Source organism: Lontra canadensis, unplaced genomic scaffold (genome assembly GCF_010015895.1).
Source record: "Lontra canadensis isolate GAN:19392208 unplaced genomic scaffold, GSC_riverotter_1.0 scaffold91, whole genome shotgun sequence".
NCBI lineage: Eukaryota > Metazoa > Chordata > Mammalia > Carnivora > Mustelidae > Lontra > Lontra canadensis.
In genome coordinates this window covers 7750863-7774859 of record NW_022631085.1, presented here as the reverse complement: position 1 = coordinate 7774859, position 23997 = coordinate 7750863, and the positions used below count along the sequence as shown (strand labels likewise).

The window sequence follows — 23997 nt, the reverse complement described above, 5'->3', positions numbered from 1 at the left end:
AGGCTTGGAGCAAGGAGCCTGTGTTTCTGAGCCCCCGTCTTCTCTCTGCAAAGTGGAGCAGAGCATCTCTGCCCTCAGAGGGAGTGAAGAGAAGTTATATAAGTAAGACGTGAGCACAAGCCTGGCACGAAACAAATGCTCAAAACACACGGACGTGGTCAGCTGAGTTCAGAATTTTATGGCAGTGCTCATGGCATTTGCCACGACGTTCTACGCATGCTCTGTGACCCATTATCTCATCCCACTGGCTGTGCCACCGCCATCCCGATTGCCAGATGAGGAAACTGAGTCACTAAGTGATCAGGGGACACAAAGCTACCACCCAGCTTATAGGGGTCACTGCCGCATCTGGACTTCCACAGCCTGATGCCAGTGGCCACAGACATGACCGCTGTGACCATGATGTCCATGACGCTTATGGGGGTAAACAAAGGCAACTCTGTCTATTGCTTATGAAATTCAGACTGGGGGTTACAGCTCTAAGTCAAGCCCAGTGAAATGGAAGAAGAAGGCAGGATGAGAGCAAAGCCTCTGGGTTTGAAGAGCTTTGATGGGTCATTCAGCTTCATTTGTCTCCTTCCCAACAGGTGCACGGCCCTGGGAGGTCCAGAGGCACCCCTGCAGAGACCTTCTCTTGCCCCCAGCACATCCTATGCCTGCCTTCAAGAGACCTTTAGGCATAGACAGCCATAGCTTCTTGTTGAGGGTAGAGGGTAAGGAAGATAAATGAAAGTCCCACGTAGACCACAGGTGTCCAGGGGCCCGGAGCTGAACTCGCAGGAGACAGGGATGCTTCGGGTTGCAGTGAGGAAATAGGCAGCCCACCCCCAACCCCGGTTTGCAGCTCCCCGGATGAAAGGAGGGCCCTGCAGGAGAGGGAGCCTCGGAGCTCACAGCAGTCGGTTGGAAGCTCAGGGCTCCCAGGTAAGGAAGCCGGTTCTGCTTCTCTGCTCCAGGTTTCCTGCTCCTGCTTTTCAAGAGGACACCGTCTTTGTCCCCAACTTCCCAGCTCCTGCCCGTGTCCCATGGCTGTCCCTGGCTGAAAGCTTCTCCCATGGGCCAGGAGAGGCTCAAAGGAGGGGGTGTGAGAGCAGTGATGGGGACAGAGCGCCTACCCAGCCCCCTTCTCTGCCTCCACTCCCCACAGAAGGGGGACTCTCCTCTCCAAACATCCATGACAAATGAGAGGACAACTCAGCTCCCGCGCCTCAGGGCTGGGACAGAACCAGAGACTGAAAGGAAGCCATGCCCTGCTGTGCTGTGCCTGGGACAAGACCTGCCTACAGCCCCCGGCGGGCGCCGTGGAGGTGCTGTGGGTGCCGTCACACTCCCTGCCACCTGTCACGGGCAGTCCTCAAGGAAAGCGAATGATTAAAAACGACTGTAATTCAGCAGGAGAGGGGGAAATCAAATCTCCTGTCTGCAAAATGTGCAGAGAAGCCAAGAACGAGGAATGGAGGAATCAGAGTCCCAGGCGCCCCATGCGACGTTAACCCCGCGGTTTCCTGCCGGAGTTTTCGATAGCTCTCACGAGCTGCTCCCACATTCCCCAGTGTCGCTCTGACCCTGTCACTTCAGTTGGTCTCTCGTGTACCCGTGTGATGGCCTGAAAGTTCACTCACAACCCCAAGGCGGTCTGAGGGTGAGCCAGCCGTCCCCCTGCATGAGGGCCGGCCGGGGCCTGGAGTCCAGGCGTGGCCCCCTTCGGTGGAAAGGGACTTGTATCCTGGGGCAGCTTGACATTTCCTAATCAAAAGTTTCCGGTTTTAGCTCATCGTCTCCTTATGCATGTTTTCAGATGCTCTCTGGGGGGTCTCAGCACATTTAAAGGCTAATTATATAGTTAATTATTCATTCATTAACATTCAAGAAGCCTTTAACAAGACATTGACTTGTTCTGATGAATTAATGAAACCGGAGTGTGGATGGGCGTGTGTGTGTGTGTGTGTGTGTGTGCGCGCGCGTGCGTGTGTGTGTGTGTGTGTGTGCGTGTGCACACGCCTGTGTCTGTTTTGGAGTCTGTCTAAAGTGTTATGAAAATTAAGTATCAGTTTGATGATAAGTGAACATAGTTTTTGAGGTCACATCAAAGCCTTGCGGAGAAGGGAACGGCTTCAGTCGGCAATTTAAACCAATCAGCACGATGGGGCAACACCGGAGGGGGCTTGGGTCACTCTGCCAGCTCCGTGAAGGAGGCCCGGTCCTGGTACCTCTGTGAGTTTCGGTTCTCTCAGCTTTAAGACGGGGAACTGACACCTCTCTCCCGCGGCGGGTGGGGGGGTGGCTGCTAGGTGGGTAAAGATGGAAGTGATGACATCATCACTCACAGAAGCCGGGACCCTGTAGACCTGCCACGAGGTCCCAGGTACAAGGCTGTTAAGGGGTGGAGGGCATTCACTGGCCCAATAAGGGGTACCACTGAGGCATGACAACCTTTGGAAGTGCCTGCCTGGGGAGGAGACCACGTGCGCAGAGACCGTACCAGCCGCCAGCACAGGATGGCCTAAGACTGGCTGTAGGAGAATGGCCTGGAGTCACATTTGGACTCCGAGTTTGTGGACACAGTTGTAAAATCATGGACAAGGATGCGTTTTGGGTTTTTGTTTTTGTTTCACAAACACCATTAAGCTAAGCTAATTCTTTTTTTTTTTTTTAAGATTTTATTTATTTATTTGTCAGAGAGAGAGAGGGAGAGAGAGCGAGCACAGGCAGACAGAATGGCAGGCAGAGGCAGAGGGAGAATCAGGCTCCCTGATGAGCAAGGAGCCCGATGCGGGACTCGATCCCAGGACCCTGGGATCATGACCCGAGCCGAAGGCAGCTGCTCAACCAACTGAGCCACCCAGGCGTCCCAAGCTAAGCTAATTCTTTTTTTTTTAAAGATTTTATTTATTTATTTGACAGAGAGATCACAAGCAGGCAGAGAGGCAGGCAGAGAGAGGAGGAAGCAGGGTCCCCGCTGAGCAGAGAGCCCGATGCGAGGCTCGATCCCAGGACTCCGAGATCATGACCTGAGCCGAAAGCAGCGGTTTTACCCACTGAGCCACCCAGGCGCCCCTAAGCTAATTCTTAAATCGATGTCTCCCATGGCCTAAGTTTCCAGCATTTTTTGGAAACTGTTTTCACTGGGATCGATTCCTTCGTATTTAAATTTTATAAGGATCTGACTCACTGATCAGCGTCGGGGGCCACAAAAAAATTTACTATTTGATAGCTTCTGCCATTTGGAGTTTCTTACGTGGTTATTATTTCCACCACGTTCCGTTCTCCTGGGTCAGAACGGTGTAGAGACCCCAACTGGCTGAGGAAGACTGGGGTCACCTATGGATTTTTAGTCAATAAGCAGTTTCACCCCGTGTGCTTTTAAATGTTGTCAGTTTAATTTGCATCGATCACATCCACTGGTAATAGTTGCTGTGAACTGGGTTTAGAAAAGACCGATGGCTGGGGCGCCTGAGTGGCTCAGTGGGTTGGGGCCTCTGCTTTCGGCTCAGGACATGATCTCGGGGTCCTGGGATCGAGCCCCGCATCAGGCTCTCTGCTTGGGGGGGGAGCCTGCTTCCTCCTCACTCTCTGCCTGCCTCTCTGCCTACTTGTGATCTCTGTCAAATAAATAAATAAAATCTTAAAAAAATGGTTAATATTTACTTTTTCACTGAGAACCTTCTTAGACAGAGAAAGGCAGAGAAGAAGGGAGACAGGGAGGGAGAGATACAGATGGAAACAGGCACCGAGCAAAACGGAATGACAGAAAGAATGAGAAAAGAGGGAGTCAGAAAGAGAGATGGGGAAGGTGAGAAAGAAGGACACACACAGTAAGAAATAAGAAAGGGGAGATGGACTTCATGGAGAGAGCGAGCGAGAACACAAAAGCAAACATGGGAGACACCGTGCACCCTTTGCCTATGGAGTAATAACCTCAAAAGTAAGAAACAGTTTTTAAAAAAGAGAGCAAATCCCTGCTTTGTTTCTGTTAAGTTTAACGCTGGACCCAAAGGAATCACTTCCAAGGAGTCGGTAGCTCGTGTAACGCTGTCCTTCACTTTTTCAGATTAAGGACACTGAGGCCCCAAGATCTCTGCCCCTGTCAGGTGAGTTTGTGTCTCTCAATAACCCTTGATTTCCCCACCTGACTGGAAGGAAACAGTCTCTCCTGCATGTGCCCTGGCTGCAGGAAGTAACAGCTATGCATTTGGTGAACTGTTAAGCACTAGGCAAATGCTATTTTTCTTCACCCTACAACTCGTTCAGACATTGGGAAAGTACTGATTCCTTCTGGAACATCAGTCTTGTCTACAGAGTTCCCTAGATGACACTCTTCGAGGGTTCGGATCATGCTAACCATTCTACTGCTGATTCCATGGCGTATTATAAAGAATGCTCAAAAATGTTCAGACTTTTCTCGAATGTTCCCTTGGCGCCAGACACCATGTTGTTCCCCTGCATATCTCATTTAACCCTACAACGTTCTCCTAAGCAGAGGAGCCAAAAGGAGCATCATTTTTTTGAATAGGAAAACTGGGGTCTAAGAGGTTAATTAACTTCTCCAAGGTCCCACGGCTGGACGTTGGCAGAGGGGGATTTGAACCCAGGATGTGCAGCTTGAAAGCATCACATTGTACTGCTGGTAGGAGAGCACAGGACCATGATCCTGCTGAACATGTCCCACATCAGAACTGAAGGATGGGGGCATCTCGGAGACCAAAAAACATGAAAATGAAAGAAAGAATGGAAAAAGAATCAACATATGATAAAAAGCTAGCATGTGTCAAGATACAGTACCAAGCACTTTCCATAAAGTCAATTTGTTTAATTCCAGGGGGCAAGGATTGTACCGATGTGGGAAGAGCTCTGAGAAGTTATTCATTTCCCAATGGTCACACAGCTGGTCATTATCACCAGGATTTGAGGCTACTTATTTCTCCCTCCAAAGTTCACGTTCTGTACCAAGAGTCCACTCAGAAAATAACTAAATCGGTCCATCAGCCGAATAAGACTAATGCTGTTCAAAAAGGTATATAAATACTCAGAAACTCTACTCCTTGCGATCGTGCCGAGGAACTACTTGCAGATCTGTGCAGAGAACTCGTCCAGATTTCTAACACAGCCACATGACCCAGAGCCCGCACAGGGAAATGGTCAGACAGACCATGATGCATATATACGACAGAAATCGTCCCCGCGGTCAGAGAGAATGAAGGCAAAAGCACACCTACGGATACTGAAGACCATTCACAGCGTATTATTAATTGAACACCAAACTCCGCTATTCTGCTCCGAGTCGGACAGCATTGTACTGATAATTATGTGTGCACGGAGACATATATGCAAATGTGTCCAACAGAAGTCTGGGAGAAATGGCATGTAATACCAAACAGATACCAGGGCCTACCTGGCTGTGTGTTGGGGGTGGGGAGGGAGTGGTGGTTTGGGATTGGGTCACGGTCAAAGGGAGACTTATGTTTCTGTATGTGTGGTTTTTAACAGTGAGATTTTTTTTTTTTTTTTTTTTTTTTAACGAGAAGCAATACAGCCTAGTGGTTAAGGGCACGGTGCCTGAGGCTGCTTGGATCCCAGCTCTGAAGCTTACCAGCCCCTGCCTCTCCGGTCCGGCCCCCCGGCCTCAGGACAAAGGCATCCAACTCTCCCAGAGCTGTTCGCTCATCAGGACAAGCAGAGAGTTAGCACTTATGGGTAGAAAGAGATGTTCGGTTAAGTTTGAACGCCAGCTCTGCCCACTCACTTAACCTTTGGATGAGCTGCCTCTGCTCCGTGAGCCTTAATTTGCTCTTCCGTAAAATGGGAGAGAAGGCCTATCTGGCCGAGTCAAAGTGGGAGGAAACGAGATCATACATTCCAAGTATCCACATGAGTTCAGCAGGTGGTAAGAAGAGGCAGTCCCTGGGGAGAGGGAATCGGCCAGGGAGCTCATGCCCCGTCGTGGTCTCGGGAAGGAACTTCTAACCATGTGTACCCCGATAAAAGAAATACATCCTTTTTGGGGGGGTTTCTTTGGTCCATGGATTCCTTTCTTCTCCCTATCTCAATGGAAAGAGAAATATTGCCCCCTTTGAAAACAGCATTAAGATTTTCAAGGGAAACAAAAGGCATTTTAAGATTCAAGTATGAATAAAACTGGTTCTGGGTTTTGGACACTAGCGGGCCAATAGAAAGCGGCTAACTGGGCCGTGTGATGGGGATGTGCATATTTATTATTTTAACTTGTGGCTCAAAAAAGGAGGCCCCAGAGCACGTGTGACCCAGACAAGCTCCTTAATCTCTGCGTGCCTGATTCTTCCTTTGTTAATGGGGGAAATGATCACAGTCATTGTCTCCTAGGGTTGCTGTGAGATTTAAATAATGCAGACACAACATTTGGGACACTACCTGGCATGTAGGTAAGCGCCCCATAAATGTTATCTGTTAGTTAGAAATACCTCGCTTAGTTCCCAAAGCAATTCACGTAGTTTTTGCCAACTGCGACACAATGAGGTTTAAACATACGGATAGAGCAGTCTGAGTTAAGGGAATTCAGAGGTGGGCTCCAGGCTAAGGCCGTAGGGAAAGTCAGGAAGCAGACAGGACATACGCTCTCCCCTGCAGCTGCTAACAGAGGATGCTACACTGAGCTCTGAAGCATGGCGTAGCTCGAGGAAAAAGAAAACACCAAGTGGCTAAGAGGGACTGTGCTGTCCACCAGATAAAAACATGCTTTCAAGTGGAGGAAAGAAGTGCTGTTCAGGGCGCAGATGTCTAAGAGATGGTGGAGGATGGTGTTCTCAACAAATCGGTCTACGAAGATGGTATCAGCAAGCTTTTTAAAATAGCTCTTTCCTGTAGGGGCTCCACTGCCAGCCCAAGGATAATGAAAATGCAGAGCAATGACAGTTAAATTAATTAATATTTCTCTCGCTCGGGGAAATCTCTCCCAGTCGTTAAATGTGAAAACAGTCCAACGAAATGAGATAGGCTCAACCGAGGAAAGCAAGGCATGGATTCTGCACGCACCCCGATTTGGCACGCAAACTGTACAAACAGGGGGCAAGCCCCAGGAGGAAATGCAGTGGGGTGTTCAGGACAAAATTTTTTTCGTGAGGATTGCAAGTGGTACTCATGTTCTAGAACATCTGCTACAGGGGCACCTGGGTGGCTACATCAGTTAAGGGTCTGCTTTCAGCTCAGGTCCTGATGTCAGGGGCCTGGGATCGAGCCCCACCTTGGGCTCCCTGCTCAGCGGGGAGTCTGCTTTTTTCTCTCTCCCCCCCCATGCTCATGTTCTCTCTCTCTCTCTCTCTCTCTCTCTTTCAAATAAATAATAAATAAAAAAATTTTTAAAAAGATTATTTAAAAAAAAAGAAAAACATTTGTTACACGTACCAGGATAAAAAGGAGACCATCTCATGATCTGGCAATATTTCTGATAACATTTTGGTGTACTTTATTTTTGTCTCCTTTTTCTCTCTCTCTGTCCTTCTCTCTCCATCTCTGGGTTTCCAGAATTGGGACCCCATTTTAACCGCCCCCATTCTTGCCTATTTTTGACGCTTTATGATTGGCTTTGAAAATCCACTAGTATAGTTTTAATCGAGTTTAAAAAGAAAAAATTGCAGAGAGCTTGGGTGGCTCAGTGGGTTAAGCCTCTGCCTTCGACTCAGGTCATGATCTCAGGGTCCTGGGATCGAGCCCCGCATTGGGCTCTCTGCTCAGCAGGGAGCCTGCTTTCCTCCTCTCTCTCTGCCTGCCTCTCTGCCTACTTGAGATCTCTGTCTCTGTGTCAAATAAAAAAAAAAAATCTTTAAAAAAAAAAGTAACTGCAGCCACACACAGAACACATGTCCACTCCAAACACTGCCTGTGCTTTCCTGATTTTTTCTTAAGGAAAAGTCCCTCACTCTGATGTGGTAGTAATTACTTTTAAGCTTTATTTGCAGCGTGGGGGGTGGCTCTCAGAAAGCAGGTCATGGTGGATCTGACTTTCTCTGGAGGCGACGCTACCCCACTTAGGACAAGGTCTCATCACACCCTCACGTCTATGCCTGCACTCGAACTCAGCAGCGGAAAATGAACCCTCTGGGTTTGATTCTGCTTGCCCCATAAAATGCGGTGAATGAAACCTGCCCACAAGGCATCCTGGGAAAATCATGCTCTACGTAGCAGCTAACCATCAGGGACGATCCTTATGCCTTCCCAGTCTACTTCTGCCTTGGCCATCTCCGCATCTCTGGACCAGTTTCTTTTGAGGATGCCATGACCTCGTCAGCTCTCAGATAGTTGCGTGATACACAGACAGTATACAGCAGATGCATATTATATGCAGTATTAAATATGCGTGCACACACACACACACACACACACACACACACACACACACATATAATTTCAGTCTCCAATTCTTCCTTGAGCTCTAACCACTTACACCCGACCACCTAGCTAGCATTGCCAAGTGGGGAACCAAACCCACTGATAATTCCTAATAATTCTACAATGTAGTCAAATAGCCTTTTGAGTAATTTAGTTAAAGTGTAGGTTCTTCATCTCTAAAAAGAGAGAATAATGATACCCAGCACTTTAGAGTACTGCAAGGAGGGGTGCCTGGGGGGCTCAGTCGGTTGAGCGTCGGACTGTAAATTTCAGCTCAGGTCATGATCTTAGGGTCGTGGGATCGAGCCCCGCGTCAGCCTCTGTGCTCAGCGTGGAGTCTGCTTGGGCTTCTCTTTCCCCCTGTCCCTCCCACTTGTGCGTGCTCTCTCTCTCAAATAAAGAGATCTTTAAAAAACAGAGAGTGTCGTGAGGATTAAATGAGATTATGCACGTGAAGCACTTGGGGCCCATCTCACAGACTGTTAGGTTTCAATCAGTGCAGAGATGAGAAGGGTCTACGAGGACATGGTCCCAAAGGCACTTCCAACTGAATGAACATGCCCAGACTTTCTTCCATGCCTCCGCTCCTTCTGTGCCCTCCTCCCGAAACGCCCTTCCTCTTCCCTGTCCTATCTGCTCCAGGCGGAACACCACCTCCCCATATGCAACTACAGAGCCTCTTAAAAACCACAGACGACCTGTATCTGGGGCACCAGATACAGACGCTGTGCTCTGGAATAGGGGTTCTGCACCCCACAAACACAGTTCTGACACAGGCAAGCAGCTGTGATTTACAGCTGTTTTACAGACCCTGCGCACAATGCAAGCCTTGTAGCACATGGCTAAGGGTCACAAGGCAACCAACCCTCGGTTCTTCTCTCTGACTCCTCCGTGTTAGGGAAGCCGACAGATGCCCCCCAGTTTCCCAGCACTGTTCGGCTGGGGGACCCAGAGGCCGAGGGCTAAAGGTGGATGCCTCTGAAGGAAGTTAGGATGTTCCATAAACTTACATACAAATAACTGTACATGAACATTAGTTAAACATAAACCATCCCCCTGTGTCTTGAAATATGAGGCTCGTAGGAGTCCTGGGGATGTTGACTGTTTAATTCAAATCTGGCATAAGCACTTTGCTTACACTTTTGCCCACTTGCCAAAACCGCTCGGAGAAAATCAGCTTCTGATGACAGAACATTTGTAGATTTTATTTTTTTTTTAAAGATTGATTTGTTTATTTGACACACAGAGATCACAAGTAGGCAGGGAGGCAGGCAGAGAGAGAGGAAGGGAAGCAGGCTCCCCGCTGAGCAGAGAGCCCGACGTGGGGCACGATCCCAGGACCCTGAGATCATGACCTGAGCCGAAGGCAGAGGCTTTAACCCACTGAGCCACCCAGGCACCCCCATTTGTAGATTTAAATCTGCCTCCACTCATCTCAGCTTTGGCTCTGTCTTCTAGAGCAGATGTTCTCAAAAGTGGATTGCTGCCCCCTGAGAATCACCTAAAGATTCCCCTGGCCTCTGCCCCTGGAGATTGAGGATCTGGTGGCTCAGGAACCCACATTCTCATTAGCACACCCACCGACTGAGGCTCAGGCCACATTCCTGAGAAACCCTGGTCTAGAAAGCCACAGTCATGAACCACTCATCCGTCTTTGGCCCAGGAGAGCCCCGCAGGTCCCAACAGACTTTTTCCTGAAAAGTCCTATCTCTGTTGATGATCTCACGTCAAACTTTGTTTTCTCATTGATTGGCCTGATCATTTCTGGGATGGTTCCTCTTCATTTATCTTCAATTTCAAGAAACAATGAAACTGTACTTGGTTTCAAGTTTCTCTCTACTTAATGCTCTTAGGACAATTATGAATCCCAGAAGCAAGCTACATGGTTGTATTGACTGGTCTACTTCTTATGTGTTGTCTCAAGAAAATGTGTTTAGGGAATGAACTCCTTTAGAACAGTGGTGCTCAAAGTTCAGCATGTATCGAAATCACCAGGAGCAGGAGGATGCTTGTGAAAATGCGGACTCAGTCCCCAGCACTAGCGGGAAGGTCCCGTGTTGGGCCCAGGAACTTGCATCTAATGAGTGACCATGTGATTCAGGTGGAGGTGGCTCCCTAGCAAGGCTTGGAGACCCCGCACCTTTTGAGAGTTATTCTACATTCTTTCTGCACGAGGAACAATGTTTCTGTACATGGCTTGTCTGGATTTTGTACCTCTGGAAAGTTCTAAATGAAGTGTTCAAGTGTTCGACACAGATAAGAGAATATCAGAACCATTTCAGAGACCAAAGGATTCAGTGTGTTTGCTTTTTAGCTGGGGACTGAGACTCAGAGACATGATGTGACTGACCCAAGGTCATGGCTAGCTAATGATAGAACCCAGATGGAGACCAAGCTGGGACTATTGCTCATAATCCAAGGCCTCTCTTGGGTTCCAGGCCCTTCCAGGCTCCATAAAGGGGCCTCCACATCCACTGACCCTGGTGTACACACCCAAGTCTTCATAGAGCAGCAGATGTCACAGACCTCTGTGCACCGAGGTGGGACCCAGCCACTGAGCTAGATGTTCTGGGTTTTCTAAGCCAGGGCTTGCTGGATTTTAGGGTCCTGGGGGCCCCATAAAGTGAACGTCCTCAAGTTTAACAATTCAGGGGTGCATAGGCCTCCTCTACCTTCCAGAGCTGCTGTGGTGAAGGAGGGGAATGACTATATTTTTAAAGCTGGGTAGTGGGTATATGAGGAGTTCATTTTGTTATTATCACTCCTTCAACAGTATATCCCCATGATATTTACTCTTGTGAAATTATTTTCTACTATGCATCATATTCTAAAATGACCTATTTCATGATGAAAAATGTAAAAAGGAACTATACTCAAGAACTACGAAACACTCATGAAAGAAACTGAAGATGACACAAAATGATGGAAAACATTCCATGCTCATGGATTGGAAGAATAAACATTGTTAAAATGTCTATGCTGCCCAGAGCAATCTATACTTTCAACAGCTTCCCAATCAAATACCATCAACATTCTTCAAAGAGCCAGAAGAAAGCAATCCTAAAATTTGTATGGAACCAGAAAAGACCCCAAATCAAGGAAATGTTGAAAAAGAAAAACAAAGCTGGGGGCATCATGTTGCCTGATTTCAAGCTTTATTATAAAGCTGTGATCACCAAGACAGCACGGTGCTGGTGCAAAACAGACACATAGACCAGTGGAACAGAGAAGAGTCCAGATATGGACCCTCAATGCTATGGTCAAATAATTTTTGACAAAGCAGGAAGAATTGTACAATGGAAAAAAGACAGTCTCTTCAATAAATGGTGCTGGGAAAATTGGACAGCTATGTGTAGAAGAATGAAACTCGACCATTTTCTTACACCACACACAAAGATAAACTTGAAATGGATAAAAGACCTCAATATGAGGCAGGAATCTATCCATATCCTAGAGGAAAACACAGGCAGTCACCTCTTCGACATCGGCCATAGCAACTTCTTTCAAGACACGTCTCCAAAGGTGAAGGAAACAAAAGCAAATATGAACTTTGGGGACTTCCTCAAGATCAAAAGTTTCTGCACAGCAAAGGAAACAGTCAACGAAACAAAGAGGCAACCCACAGAATGGGAGAAGATATTCACAAATGATACTACAAAGGCCTGATAATCCAAGACCTATAAAGAACTTCTCAAACTCAACACATACAAAAACAGGTAATTAAATCAAAAAGTGGGCAGAAGAAATGAAGAGACAGTTGTCCAATGAAGACATACAAATGATTGACAGACACATGTAAAAATGCACATCATCATTAGCCATCAAGGAAATCAAAATCAAAACCACACTGAGACACCACCCTATACCAGTTTGAATGGCCAAAATTAATAAGGAAGGGAGCAACAAATGTTGGAGAGGATGTGGAGAAAGGGGAACCCTCTTATACTGTTGGTGGGAATGCAAGTTGGTGCAGCCACTTAATCAGTGTGGAGATTCCTCAAAAAACTAAAAATAGAGCTACCCTATGACCCAACAATTGCACTACTGGGTATTTACCCCAAAGATACAGATGTAGTGAAAAGAAGGGCTATATGTACCCCAATGTTCATAGTAGCAATGTTCACAATAGCTGAACTATGGAAAGGCCCAAGATGCCCTTCAGATGAATGAATAAAGAAGATGTGGTTCATATATACAATGGAATATTTATTACTCAGCCATCAAAAAGGATGAATACCCACCATTTGCATTGACATGGATGGGACCGGAGGAGATGATGCTGAGTGAAATAAGTCAAGCAGAGAAAGTCAATTATCATATGGTTTCACTTACTTGTGGAGCATAAGGAATAACATGAAGGACATTAGGAGAAGGAAAGAAAAAGTGAAGAGGGGAGAATGAGAGGGGGGGACGAACCATGAGAGACCATGGACTCCGAGAAATAAACTGAGGGTTTTAGAGGAGAGGGGGTTGGGGGATGGGCGAGCCTGGTGATGGGTCTTAAGGAGGGCACAGATTACATGGAGCACTGGGTGTTATATGCAAACAATGAATCTTGGAACACTACATCAAAACCTAATAATGTATTGTATGGTGACTAACACATACAATAAAAAAACATAAAACGGAAATAAGATGTGAGAAGGAAGGAAAAGATCAGAAGCAAGATGACAAGAGACGACATGACTTGAAGGACAGAAGTCTTGGAGAAGGAGGAGCGGACGTGACCCACATGGAGTTGGTCGGATCTTGGGTTGGTTCTGTGTTGACATCTCGTCTCTCATAATCCCTCGAGGGGTTTGAATCCTAGCTCATGCTATCCCCCAAGATAGCATCCAAGCATGAAAAATAACTTTCTGCCTTTGGAGTGGAGAAGGGCTCAGAATCCAGAAGACTTAAAAAAAGATTGATAAATCTGACTGTTACAACAAAACAAAACAAAAAACAACCCAGCATGGAAAAACAAACACCAACTGGGAGCTCAAAAGATAAGAAAGGTGGGAACACCATTGGTAACCATACTATAAACAACAGGTTTATTTCTCCAATCTGTAAATTAGTAAGAAAGAGACCAACAGACCAACAGAAAAAAAAATAATGAATGTTATCAACAACAGGAATTGCAGAAGGCATTTAATTACGCCCTGACTGATCTGGAGGGACACAGGATACTCAGGAAATGTGGCCACTGTGGGGGGTACAAGATAGGAGAGAAACAGTGTGGCAGGAAGGTTTTTCCCTGTTTATCTTTTTCTATAATACCTTTTGGTTTTGAATTATGTAAATGTGCTCTCTGTTCAAAATTTAATTTAATTAATTTAAATAGTTAGCTAAGCAGAGCTCGTTAAAGCAGTCAGTGGTTTTCCCAACCTCAACTCCATTGAAATGGAACCTCCCGGAAAGAGCATGGCCATGTCCTCACCCTTCTGGGTGCGCAGAGCTCTTTCTTTCATTCTTTTATTTATTTATTTTTAATATTTTATTTATTTGAGAGAGAGAGAGCATGAGCAGGGAGAGAAGCAGATGGAGAAGCAGACTCCCTGCTGAGCAGGGAGCCCAATGAGAGACTTGATCCTAGGACTCTGGGATCATGACCTGAGCTGAAGGCAGACACTTTACCAACTAAGCCACGGAGGCATCTCCAGAGTTCTTTCTTTAAAAAAGACTCCTACCCCTCTAGCTCTAGTTTCTGAGCTTAATGTAACAGGACAAAACGTCCCCTACACAGAAGACTGCATATAGGGCAGACCCGCCATCTGCCCAAGTTTGCTGGGATGGATGTCATAATTATTACATGGCTTCCCGAAAACAATTTGTACAATTTATGACCAGGAACGGTTTCCATTCCTCTGTTCCTTTTTGTTCGCATTGTTTAAAAAAAAAATGGGAAAAGAAAGAAAACAACGCATTTTGTGTGCTGGGTGACAGATGGATGGAGAGGGGGCGAGCCAGGCTCCACCCGCTGTTTCTAACCACTGTCATCCATGTTTGCATTCGCCGCCTGTCCCGAGCGATAGTGTTTGTTGATGAAAAGACCACGGCAGAAAGAAACAAACAAAACCCATAAGTGGGGCTCAGCTGGAAAGTCGTCAGAATTTTCTGGTATCTCGTAAAATCGAACGTACGCGCATCTGTAGCTTGGTGAGTCCTGTCTCAGGTACACACTGAGAACAACGTGCCCCCTTGTGCAAGGACAGAGCTGGCGGAGAACACCCCTAGGAGCCCTCGCCGCCAGAGCCCCGGATGGGACAGCACCCACACGTTTCCCCAAGATGAGAAGAGCTGGATGGCTTTGGGGCCTGGCCCCATCCTGAAACTCCCTGCAGCGATGAGAAGGCGGGCCCAGGACAACACGCAACCGTGTCCCAAACAGACCTGCTCAGCTGAAAGAAGACAGAACAGAAAACATCCGCTGTGATTTCACTTACACGTGAGAACAGCAGGCCGAAAGCATCCACAGCTTTAGAAGCGAGACTGGCCCCTGGACAAGGGGGTGGTGGGCTTTCTGGGAACTGGCCAGGTCTTATGAATGGACCTGGATGGTCAGTTTGTGCCAAGTCCTCAGGCCCTCTACGCTACATGTGTATATTTTCTGCATTCGTGTTATGCTCGAATACGTTTTTAAAAATCACCCCAAGCCAGCGCGAGCGGAGTGTGGATAAGTCATGGGCTCAGCTTCTCAAGTCCCTGCTGAGGTACTAAAGAGATTCCACACAGACTGAAGAGACAAAATGCCACCAGCCAAAGCTCCTGGACAGTGCAGGGATGAGGCTTGAGGTTTTTTAGACGGAGCCCGTGTGCCCCACTGGACACGAGGGAGCAGCCCCAGTGGGCCTGCAGGTCGGCCGAGAGGAAGAGGCCGCAGACCAAGCTCCAGGCGGGCTCAGGACAGTCACGGATCACTGCTCGAGAATCCCGATCACCCACGTGGCCCACGGAAATCCATTTTCTGCCCTCGTGAAAGAACTTCATTCAGAAACAGACTTGTTTTGAGTGGAACCCTCCCCGAATCACACTTTGCACATTCCTGACATTCTGGAGCTCTGGGTACGAGTCCCATCTTACCGATGAGGCTGGGAACAAGGAGGCATCTGCCCTGAGTCAGAGAAACAGCAGCAGCGGGAGGGGAGCCACACTCCAGCTTTGCATCCTCAACTCCCGGCCTCGGTGCCGTCTTTTCTAGACGGCTCCTTATCTCGAGCGTGCAAGGCTCTGCGATGCCAACAGGTAGATGGGAACCTCAGCCATAGCTTTTGAGAGAACAAGTTCACACTGCTTTTCTCTCCCCGTCTCCTCTCTTCTCTATCAGTGCGATACTATCGGCTTTCACGCAAAGCTGCACCCCAAAAACTCCTACCCCAAACCAGATAAGAACCCATAGCCCTTCCCTTTCAGCACTGTCAAGAAGCTCACACACTCTTGAGATCGCTCTCTTTGGCTGAAATCTCCCACAGAGTCGGCGCCAGCTCTTAATGGCTTTAAGAAAACCCTCTGGTTCTCTGCATTTCAAAGTGTCCTGGCTTTGCTTATCCTTAACACAACTCGGAGGGAAGCCAGGGATACTTATCAGGTGCACAAAAGCAGCCCTCCACTGGGGTTCATCTTAAGCACCGCAGCTGCTTTCCAGAAAATACAGAGCTGAGGGCAAATAAACACCAAGACGGAGAGAGTCATTTTCTTGTGAGGTTTACGGGCTGGTAGGCCTGCGGAGGGAGAAAAAAAAAAAAGAAAAAAGGAAAAAAAAAAAAAAGCAACCCATCACATCCTTACCCTGTTTTCAAGCTGACCAAGGCATCCTCCACTCCCTTCTGATTGAATTTGGTCATGTACTGATGCATGTAGGGGTAGTTATTACGAATGTTTCTCTCAGTACTGCCGTTAGGCACCGTGCCAAATCGGAAAGGTGGGGAATAGTCGTGAGGTCTCTGAAACTGGAGAGAGAAAGAGGGAGACAGACGGACAGAGAGGGCAGAGACAGAGAGAGAAGAAGTCAGCCACCATTCTGTCTTGTGTCAGAGTTCAACATACGCATGACTTACAACATCCGCACAGGACGGCTGAAAAAACCGAGAATTTCTGGGCTTCCTTTTTTATTTAATCACTCCTGCCACTGGCCTGCGAGCTCTAGGAGGTCAGGAACAGCATCTGTCTCGTTCCCACCTGTCCCCCAGTGCCCAGCAATGGGCCGGGCTGGGTGTGCTAGAGACATCTGTTGGATCGACTTTTTCGACCCCGTTATAGAGCTAGCTGTGTGGTGGGCACGTGGGCCATATTCAGGAGACACCAAGTGGGCTAGAATGAAGGTATCGCTTTACTCGGTTCATTTATCTATCTTCTAGTGAAATTTTCTGCTTTCCCCATCAATCGCTCCCTTCTCCGAATCCCACTGACAATTACCGTCACCTCCCCCAGGAAATGATGAGCAATGGAACGTATCACCCCAAAATATGCGTCCTTGGCATAAGAGGCTGGCTTCTTTGGCTGGCTATTTTTAAGAAACAGCAGACACAAAAGAAGCTCTGGAGAGAAGTTAACCCTTCCGTAAGAGGCATTTACACGGATAAGGGAAAGCTCTATCTAGAGGGAGGTCTTCCCCTCAGTGCCTGGAAAAGGAAGAGGATTTGAACTGTAGAAACTCTTACCACTGTTGAAGGCACCAACTTAAATCTGCCTGATAACCTCACCCTTGTTTAACTGTGCTTTTCCTGACAACCTCCCATCCCTGGCCTCCCCACCCTGGCTTCCAGCATCGCTCTTTTGTGGTTAGCTGGAGGGGCCGCTCAAGCTGGAGGCTTGGGCCACTTCAGGGAGGTACTCGGTTTTCCTGGGCATGTCCCATGTCTACGGAAGGTATCCATGCTGTTAAACTTGTGTTTGTTTTTCTCCTGTTAATCTGTCCTTTATTACAGAGGAGTCTCAGCCAAGAACCTACAAGGGTAGAGGGAAAATTACCTTCCTCCCCTACAAGCTTGCCATTCATTCGTTCTCCACTCACCCATTCATTCACACACACATGCATCCTAGACTTATTGGGGGCCTGATCTATTCCAGGCACAATGACAGGCTCCATGAACATTTCTGGAGCTGAAGTTCCTCCTAACCATTAGCCTCCCGGTGATGCCCACATCTTGCTTGGCTCTCAGGCCTCCAGAAAGGTTGGATGTCCACATTCTGCTTCTCTTCCCTCATTAGCGGATACCATCTGTTCACGACATCAGTGTTTGGGGCAACCCAACCAGATTCGGAGTCAAGAGTCCTAGGTCTGAGTCCCAGACAGAGAAATAAAATCTCGCGTCAGCACAGGGAAATAGGTACAAGTGTGAGCTCAGGTTTAGAGGTTAAAAAATCGGGTTCTGTCATTAACAAACTGCGGGACCTTGGATAAAACACTTCACACTGTCCCCATTTGTTTCCTGTCCCTAGAGTGGAAAACATACCAGTCCTCCCCTTGCAGGGTCAACGGGAAGTTCTAAAATTATTTTAATTTGTCAAGTAATTAAAATACGGCCTGCGACAGACTAAGCACTCAAAAATAGTTACTATTATTTTTATTTTTACTATTAGCATGGGTAAAAAAGTAACCTGGGCTTCATTTTTCCATGACATATGATATTCTGGTACTATAAAGGAATGATAACAATGGCCAGACCTCTCTGAGGACTTGCTTGGGGCCAGCCATGTGCCAAGGACTTTACAAATGTTGGGTCATTTCATCCTCATGATGAATCTGCCCAGTAGTTCATCTTGGAGGCTCCATTTTACAGATGAAGAAACTGAGGCTCAGAGAGATTAGCTGACCTGTTTAGGATCCCACTGCTTACAAGCAGCAGCCCAGAATCCAATCCTTCGTATGCCTGTCCTCACGAACTCTGTCGTTCCTCACAGACCATCACTAGCAACCCCTCCTCTTTTAGAGGGAAGGGAAGGACACCCAGCAAAGCCACGGCGGGACCAAGGCTGGGATCCCCAGATGTCTCCGACTTGCAAGCCAGCCTGTCTTCTGTGCAGCTCAGAGCTGCTGGAGAAGGCGTCCGAGTTTACCCAAGTCAAACGAACCAAAAACATCTTTCTTTTCCAGATTCACACTCCGCTTTACTGTTAATTAAAATTTCTAGTTGAAAACCGTGTCCCCTAAATCAGGCACGCCGCTGTGTAATAAGCAGCCACCACCGCATTTGGGGGAAGTGGCCATACCCTGTCCAAATGAGACCCTGCTGCTGGTGCCTTGCCTTGGGAGACTGCGTGTGTGTGTGTGTGTGTGTGTGTGCGCACGCGCGAACAGCAAAATGCTCTTTGCACTTAGTGTGGCAGACAGTACCCCAGCTCATCACCAAGCAGGGAGGGGGCACCGGCACGGGCTCGTTGGCACGGCAGCCACCGATTCTGGGGATTGCGGTAATGATGCTATTCGTAAATCCAGCTGTTAAGAGCAGCCGCCAACCCTCCGGGGGCGTGGACCGTTGGACCCCTGGACCAGGCGCCTTCCGCTCCAGTCCCCATCCGCTCCAGTCCCCATCCGCGGCATGGAAGCCACGTAGCTCTTCAGGTTTCCTTCCGTCCCTGTTTCTCTTCACACAGTGATGGAGATGGATATTTGGCCTCAGGGATGAATTTCCGTGCGTCCTGGGCCTGGACTGGACCCTCCCTGCATGCAAAATCCAGCCCAGCACTGAGATCCAAGAACCTTTCCCATTATGTAAAGGCTGTCAAACTTTTTAAAGCAGGGCTCTCAGGGCACAGTCCACAGCCCAGGACACTCCTTCACGCCCACCCCCTCCACGCACACACACGTGGGCACCCCTGCGGGGCACTTCTCCTACGGGGGATCTATTCTAACGTCATCCGCTACGTTCTATTTTTTTTTTTTTAAATGGTCACAACCCCTGAATTATTTTCATGACTCACTCAAAAGCCAGGACCTACACAGTGAAAAACAGGGGCAAGCGCAGCTCATCTCTTAAATCCCGGGGCCTCCCACTGAGGACACAGTCCATGTACTTGACCGGAATGATTTCCAGCGCCACCTTCTCCCGGAGAGTTCCGTGTGCAAACAGAAAGAAACAAACGTGGGCTCAAGCAAAGGAAGGGGTGAGGCAGAGAGGTCCCTGGTCAGCTTGAGACCACAGAGCAATGTCATCACGATGCCTGGGGGCAGGAGAACTCCCTGGGACTTCTCGCTCTGAAGGCAAGCCCTTTAGGGTAGAGGAAGTAGAGATGCAAGATACGGGAAATGAAACGTTTAGGGAAAACATGGCAACTGACCAGGACATTGCTTCATTCCTTTAACACACCCAAACTATACACTCGTTAAAAATATCTGCCTTCTGTGGCTATAAATAAGGGGCTTGGCACCTGGGAGCCCCGTGTCTCAGGTACGGTCTTCTCCAGCGGGTGGTGGGCCACACGCTTCTGGGGTTCAGCATGAAACAACCGGGGGCCCTTCGCAGGGAGGAGAGGTACAGAGGCCTCTCTGTTCAGCCAGTGACCACCCAGCAGTCTGGACACAGCGCTGAGAGACAGCCCAGCTCCACGGGGACACGTGCCAGGGCTCCTCTGCCAAGGAGACTCCTGGAAAACCCCCTTTTATCACCAAAGGCCAGCTGATGAAGCGGCTCCTGAGACCCCGGACGTGAGGAAGGGGCTCACCGGGCAGGGAGGCTGATCACGAAGGAGGAGGAGGAGGGCGATGAAGAGGAGGGAGGAAGAGGAAGGAGGACGAGCCCTTCTAATAGGATTATCCACCATGTGCCAGGCACAGGGTGGCAATTATTTCTAAGCCTCCTATCAACCTTGCCAGCGAGGCATTAATACGCGCCCCCACTCTTGTTAGGAAATTAAGCCTTGGGGATACGGACATACCGAAGGCCCCATGACCATGTTGCGGCAAGGTCAAGTTCAGACCACAGGTTCACCGGACCCCGAAGACAACAGTTGCTCTTCCCACCACATTACCCTGCTTCCCAGGGATGGGGCTCCGCTACCCTAGTGATCGCCTGCACGTTGGAAAGGTTCCCCACCAACATTTCAACTTTCCTTCAGTAATTCCTAGGGGAGCATCTACCCACAAATCTGCTTATTTATAATTGAAGCCAAGCTCATCTGAGCACTGTGGGCTTCAAAGGTGCTTTTCCCAGCAAGCACCGAGGCTGCAAATGCTTGAAAAGCATCATAAACCCAAGTTATTCCATAGGTAATGGTGATTAAAAAAAGGGGGGGGGAGGGAAGCCCACCGTGTACAGTATTAAAATAAATTGATTCAGTACAGATTTTTGTTTTGCAGACTTTCTTGGGATATCTGCTATTAATCTTCTGGGAGCATTTAGCTTATGTACTCCAAGAATTTTGCTATTTATCTAATCGTATCAAGCATTTAATTAAGAGAGCTAGCCGCTTGCCGCTAACGCTCTGAGCTTGGAGGCCGAGCTGTGTCCCACGAGGATGTGGGATCTGTTCCTGGGTGTCTCCGAGTCAGGGAAGGTCAGTCAAATTATTAGTGCTTCTAATTAGTTTTCCCATAAGCGGTCATGTTATTTAGACCCAAAACTATGTGGCAAGGGACTGTTTTCTCCCCTTGCCTTTGAACATGGCAACAAAAAGCAGCGTGGGCTACCAACTACTTTCTTGAGAAACCCTTTGCTGAAGACTCGGTCCCCACTGCTTCTGCAGGAGCTCCAGCTGCTTATTTTGGCCCCCACGGTGTGACGGCGTCATGGCCCGGTGCTTTGTAGCCGTAGGGGACTCTAGGGGCTACAAGGCACATTCATGATGGCTGTCTCCTATCGCGCTTGCTCCAGCCTCTTCTCCCAAATGTAGGGGGAGGGGTGAGGTGGCGGGGCCCATGCAGCCCGCACGTGGCAGGTGGTAGAGGGGGACAGGGGGACGGGGACAGGAACAGAGCCTTCCTGACTTGATCTGCTATCTCACAGGTGCCAGGAGCTTTAGAAGCTAAACCAGAGCCAAGGCTTGGGTGAATACCGTATAGTAAGGAAGGGCTCCCAGAGAGATCTGGAAGGGAGCATGGGTAGGAGGTCAGGGATGGAGAGGAAGCCAACCGAGGGGTGGTTTGGGGCAATGTCTCAGCTTCCACCTGATGCCGCAGGGAGCTCCAGAGAAAGCGTCCCCTGGGCGCCTGGACGCAATGGAGTCGCTGGGGTTTTGGGCCCACAGTGGTTGGCTCTTGGTTACAGGGAACTAAAGGACTGGGGGAAATCCAATCTCCAGGCCTTTACTGTTCCAGGACACCAAGGTTAATACCCTCTGAAGATTCCTATTAGGAGCCTCTGTTAGCAAATGGGGGATGGGCACACAGACCTGGAAAAGGGGACACCGGGATTGCTGGATGGGGCACCCACAGTGCCCTCCACACCGTGCACTTCTCACTCAACATACAAGTATGTCCTGAGCACCCCACACGCCAACTAACTCTACCCTTAGCACCACCTCTAATCTCATCAGTCTCACCTCCTTTATAATACTGGTCCTGCCTGAGATGTTCTTCCCCATTTACGTTTACTTGCCTGTTGCTTATTACTTTCTACTAGAATTTAATTTTCATGGGAGTATAAGCTCAGGCTGCAAAGTTCGCCATAGTGGCTGGGAAGACCTCTCTCAGGAGGTGATATTCCCCCTCAGGCCTGAAAATCAAGCAGGAGCCAGCCACAGATACCGGGGAAGAACATGCAAGGCAAAGCCTGTGACCAGAGCAAGAGTCCTGTGGTGGAAAGATGCTTGGGATACTGAAGGAACGTGGTGGCGGGAGTGGGGGAGGGGGCTCACGAGCAAGAAGGAGTGTACTCCTGGGGGGTGGGCCAGAGGATCCAGGGCTCTGCCGCCACCAGAAGCAGCCTGGCATTTACTCAAGCTGCAGTGGGAAGCCATCAGAGAGAGACCAACCCAGCCTCCGCCCCTCATCATCTCCCTGATGACAGGCCTTCTCTGCGCCTCTTTCAAGCACAGCGTATGTCACAGAAAAGCGGTTAGGGCTTTTCATGGTTGATTTTCTATTCAGCAGTTTGTTGATGAATGCCAAAAGAATATACGTAGACTTATGTCAGCAAGACACGCTGGTGAGATTTTATAAAGAGAGACGATCACCCGCATACACGAGCCGGACAATCTTGGCCGAGCAGCAATCCACACACTGCTGAGCTTAGCAAGTCAGAGTCTGTTTGCTGAACCCACAATTTCAATGGAAGGATGCACCCAGTTTACCTCTCTTCTTCCCCCGTGCGCCTTTCTCAATAGCCACTCACAGCCCACCCCCCTCGCAGCGCTACAGCGGAGAATGGAGACGGCAGATGTGAGTCCTGCCATCTTGCTGATTCGGGGAGCACAGCCCCATGTGGCGGGGGCTGGAGACATGCCTGAGTAAAAGTTGCCGGTGGTGAATGAAAAGCCCTCTCTGTTCCTTTTGTTTCCCCTGAGGAAATTCCAGGTGAGTCAAGGACGCAGACGGCGGGGCTGCCCGACCACCCGGGTCAAAAGGAGCTGTCAATCTGGTCTCCGGATAGGCTAGGCCTTAGAGATGACTTTCGTTCATATCATGGATGAGAAACCCAAGGTTGAAGGGAGAACCCTAGCCTGGGCCCTCCCACGAGTCACAGAGCTTTGGGAACCGTCCCTGTCGTGATCCTGTAAATATGAGAAGGGACCCTTTGGCGGAAACAATGCTTCCTAACGAGATCTGGAATCTTTTAGCCCCTTCAGGGCTGAGCTTAAGGTTCTGTTTCTAAAATTCTTAGCAATAGGTCAATTTAAGTTCAGAGGCAAAAAAACCCAAAAACAAAACCCGTCTGGCTTTCGGCTTTAGAGTCAGTTGATGGGTTTGGATAATAGAAGCCTGCATCGCGCCCTTCTGAGGGCAGCGAGGAAAGCGAGGTGACCTTACCTTTTTGTCACTGAGGCCGGTCACTTGGTCCACGAATTCCTCCTGGATCATGAAAGCAGCCAGGTTGGCCGTGTAGCTGGCCAGGAAGATGACGGCGAAGAAGGCCCACACAGACACCATGATCTTGCTGGTGGTCCCTTTGGGGTTCTGCACAGGCACGGAGTTGTTGAACACCAGGCCCCAGAGGAGCCATATAGCTTTGCCAATCGTGAAAGAAGGCCCGTGGGGTGCTGCCAATAACAGAAAGGACAGTATCATCTCCGAAGGACATCATGGCGGCCACCCGCAGCCCTGCCGCAGGTCCAAAGATGGAACGGGTCTCTCATGCTTGCCCCCCGTCACTGCCCAGAACCCCGACCGCCCCAGCTCCCTTTATCTTCAACAATGAGTACTCCTCCCGCATTTCTGGCTAGATTCTTGCCACATTTCTTGAAAGAAGGGGAAATCAAAAATAAGCAAGAAAGGAGAAGCAAATGGCCATGTAAAATGTGGGTTTGGATGAGACGTTGCATTCGGGCCGGTTGTAAATTTGGATTCAATTTCCATTTGGGGGAACCAATCTCCTTTAATAGATAGAGCGCGCCTTACAAAAACGTGTGCGTGGGGGCGGCTTCGGTTCTCACCGGGTGATGTGTGGTATTCTAATCCGACTGTCCCTAGCAACTGCTTTGCCCAAACTCAGATGGGAATGAAACCAAAAGAAAAGGAGAGTAGAGGAATGAAACCACAGTAGAGGAATTCCACAGTAG

The 23997-nt window shown here is 48.7% G+C and overlaps 1 protein-coding gene across 2 annotated transcripts in view; it reads right to left on the bottom strand.

Moving 5' to 3' along the window:
- The window catches only part of GRIN2A (glutamate ionotropic receptor NMDA type subunit 2A), a 364634-nt gene that overhangs the window by 39190 nt on the left and 301447 nt on the right, over window positions 1-23997 (bottom strand). For both annotated transcript variants that reach the window (XM_032836343.1, XM_032836344.1), the window contains exons 10-11: window positions 23249-23478; window positions 16132-16292 (exon numbers count right to left, since the gene is read on the bottom strand). In XM_032836343.1, the coding sequence (XP_032692234.1) occupies window positions 16132-16292; window positions 23249-23478 (391 nt within the window). The remainder of the gene's footprint in view (window positions 1-16131; window positions 16293-23248; window positions 23479-23997) is intronic.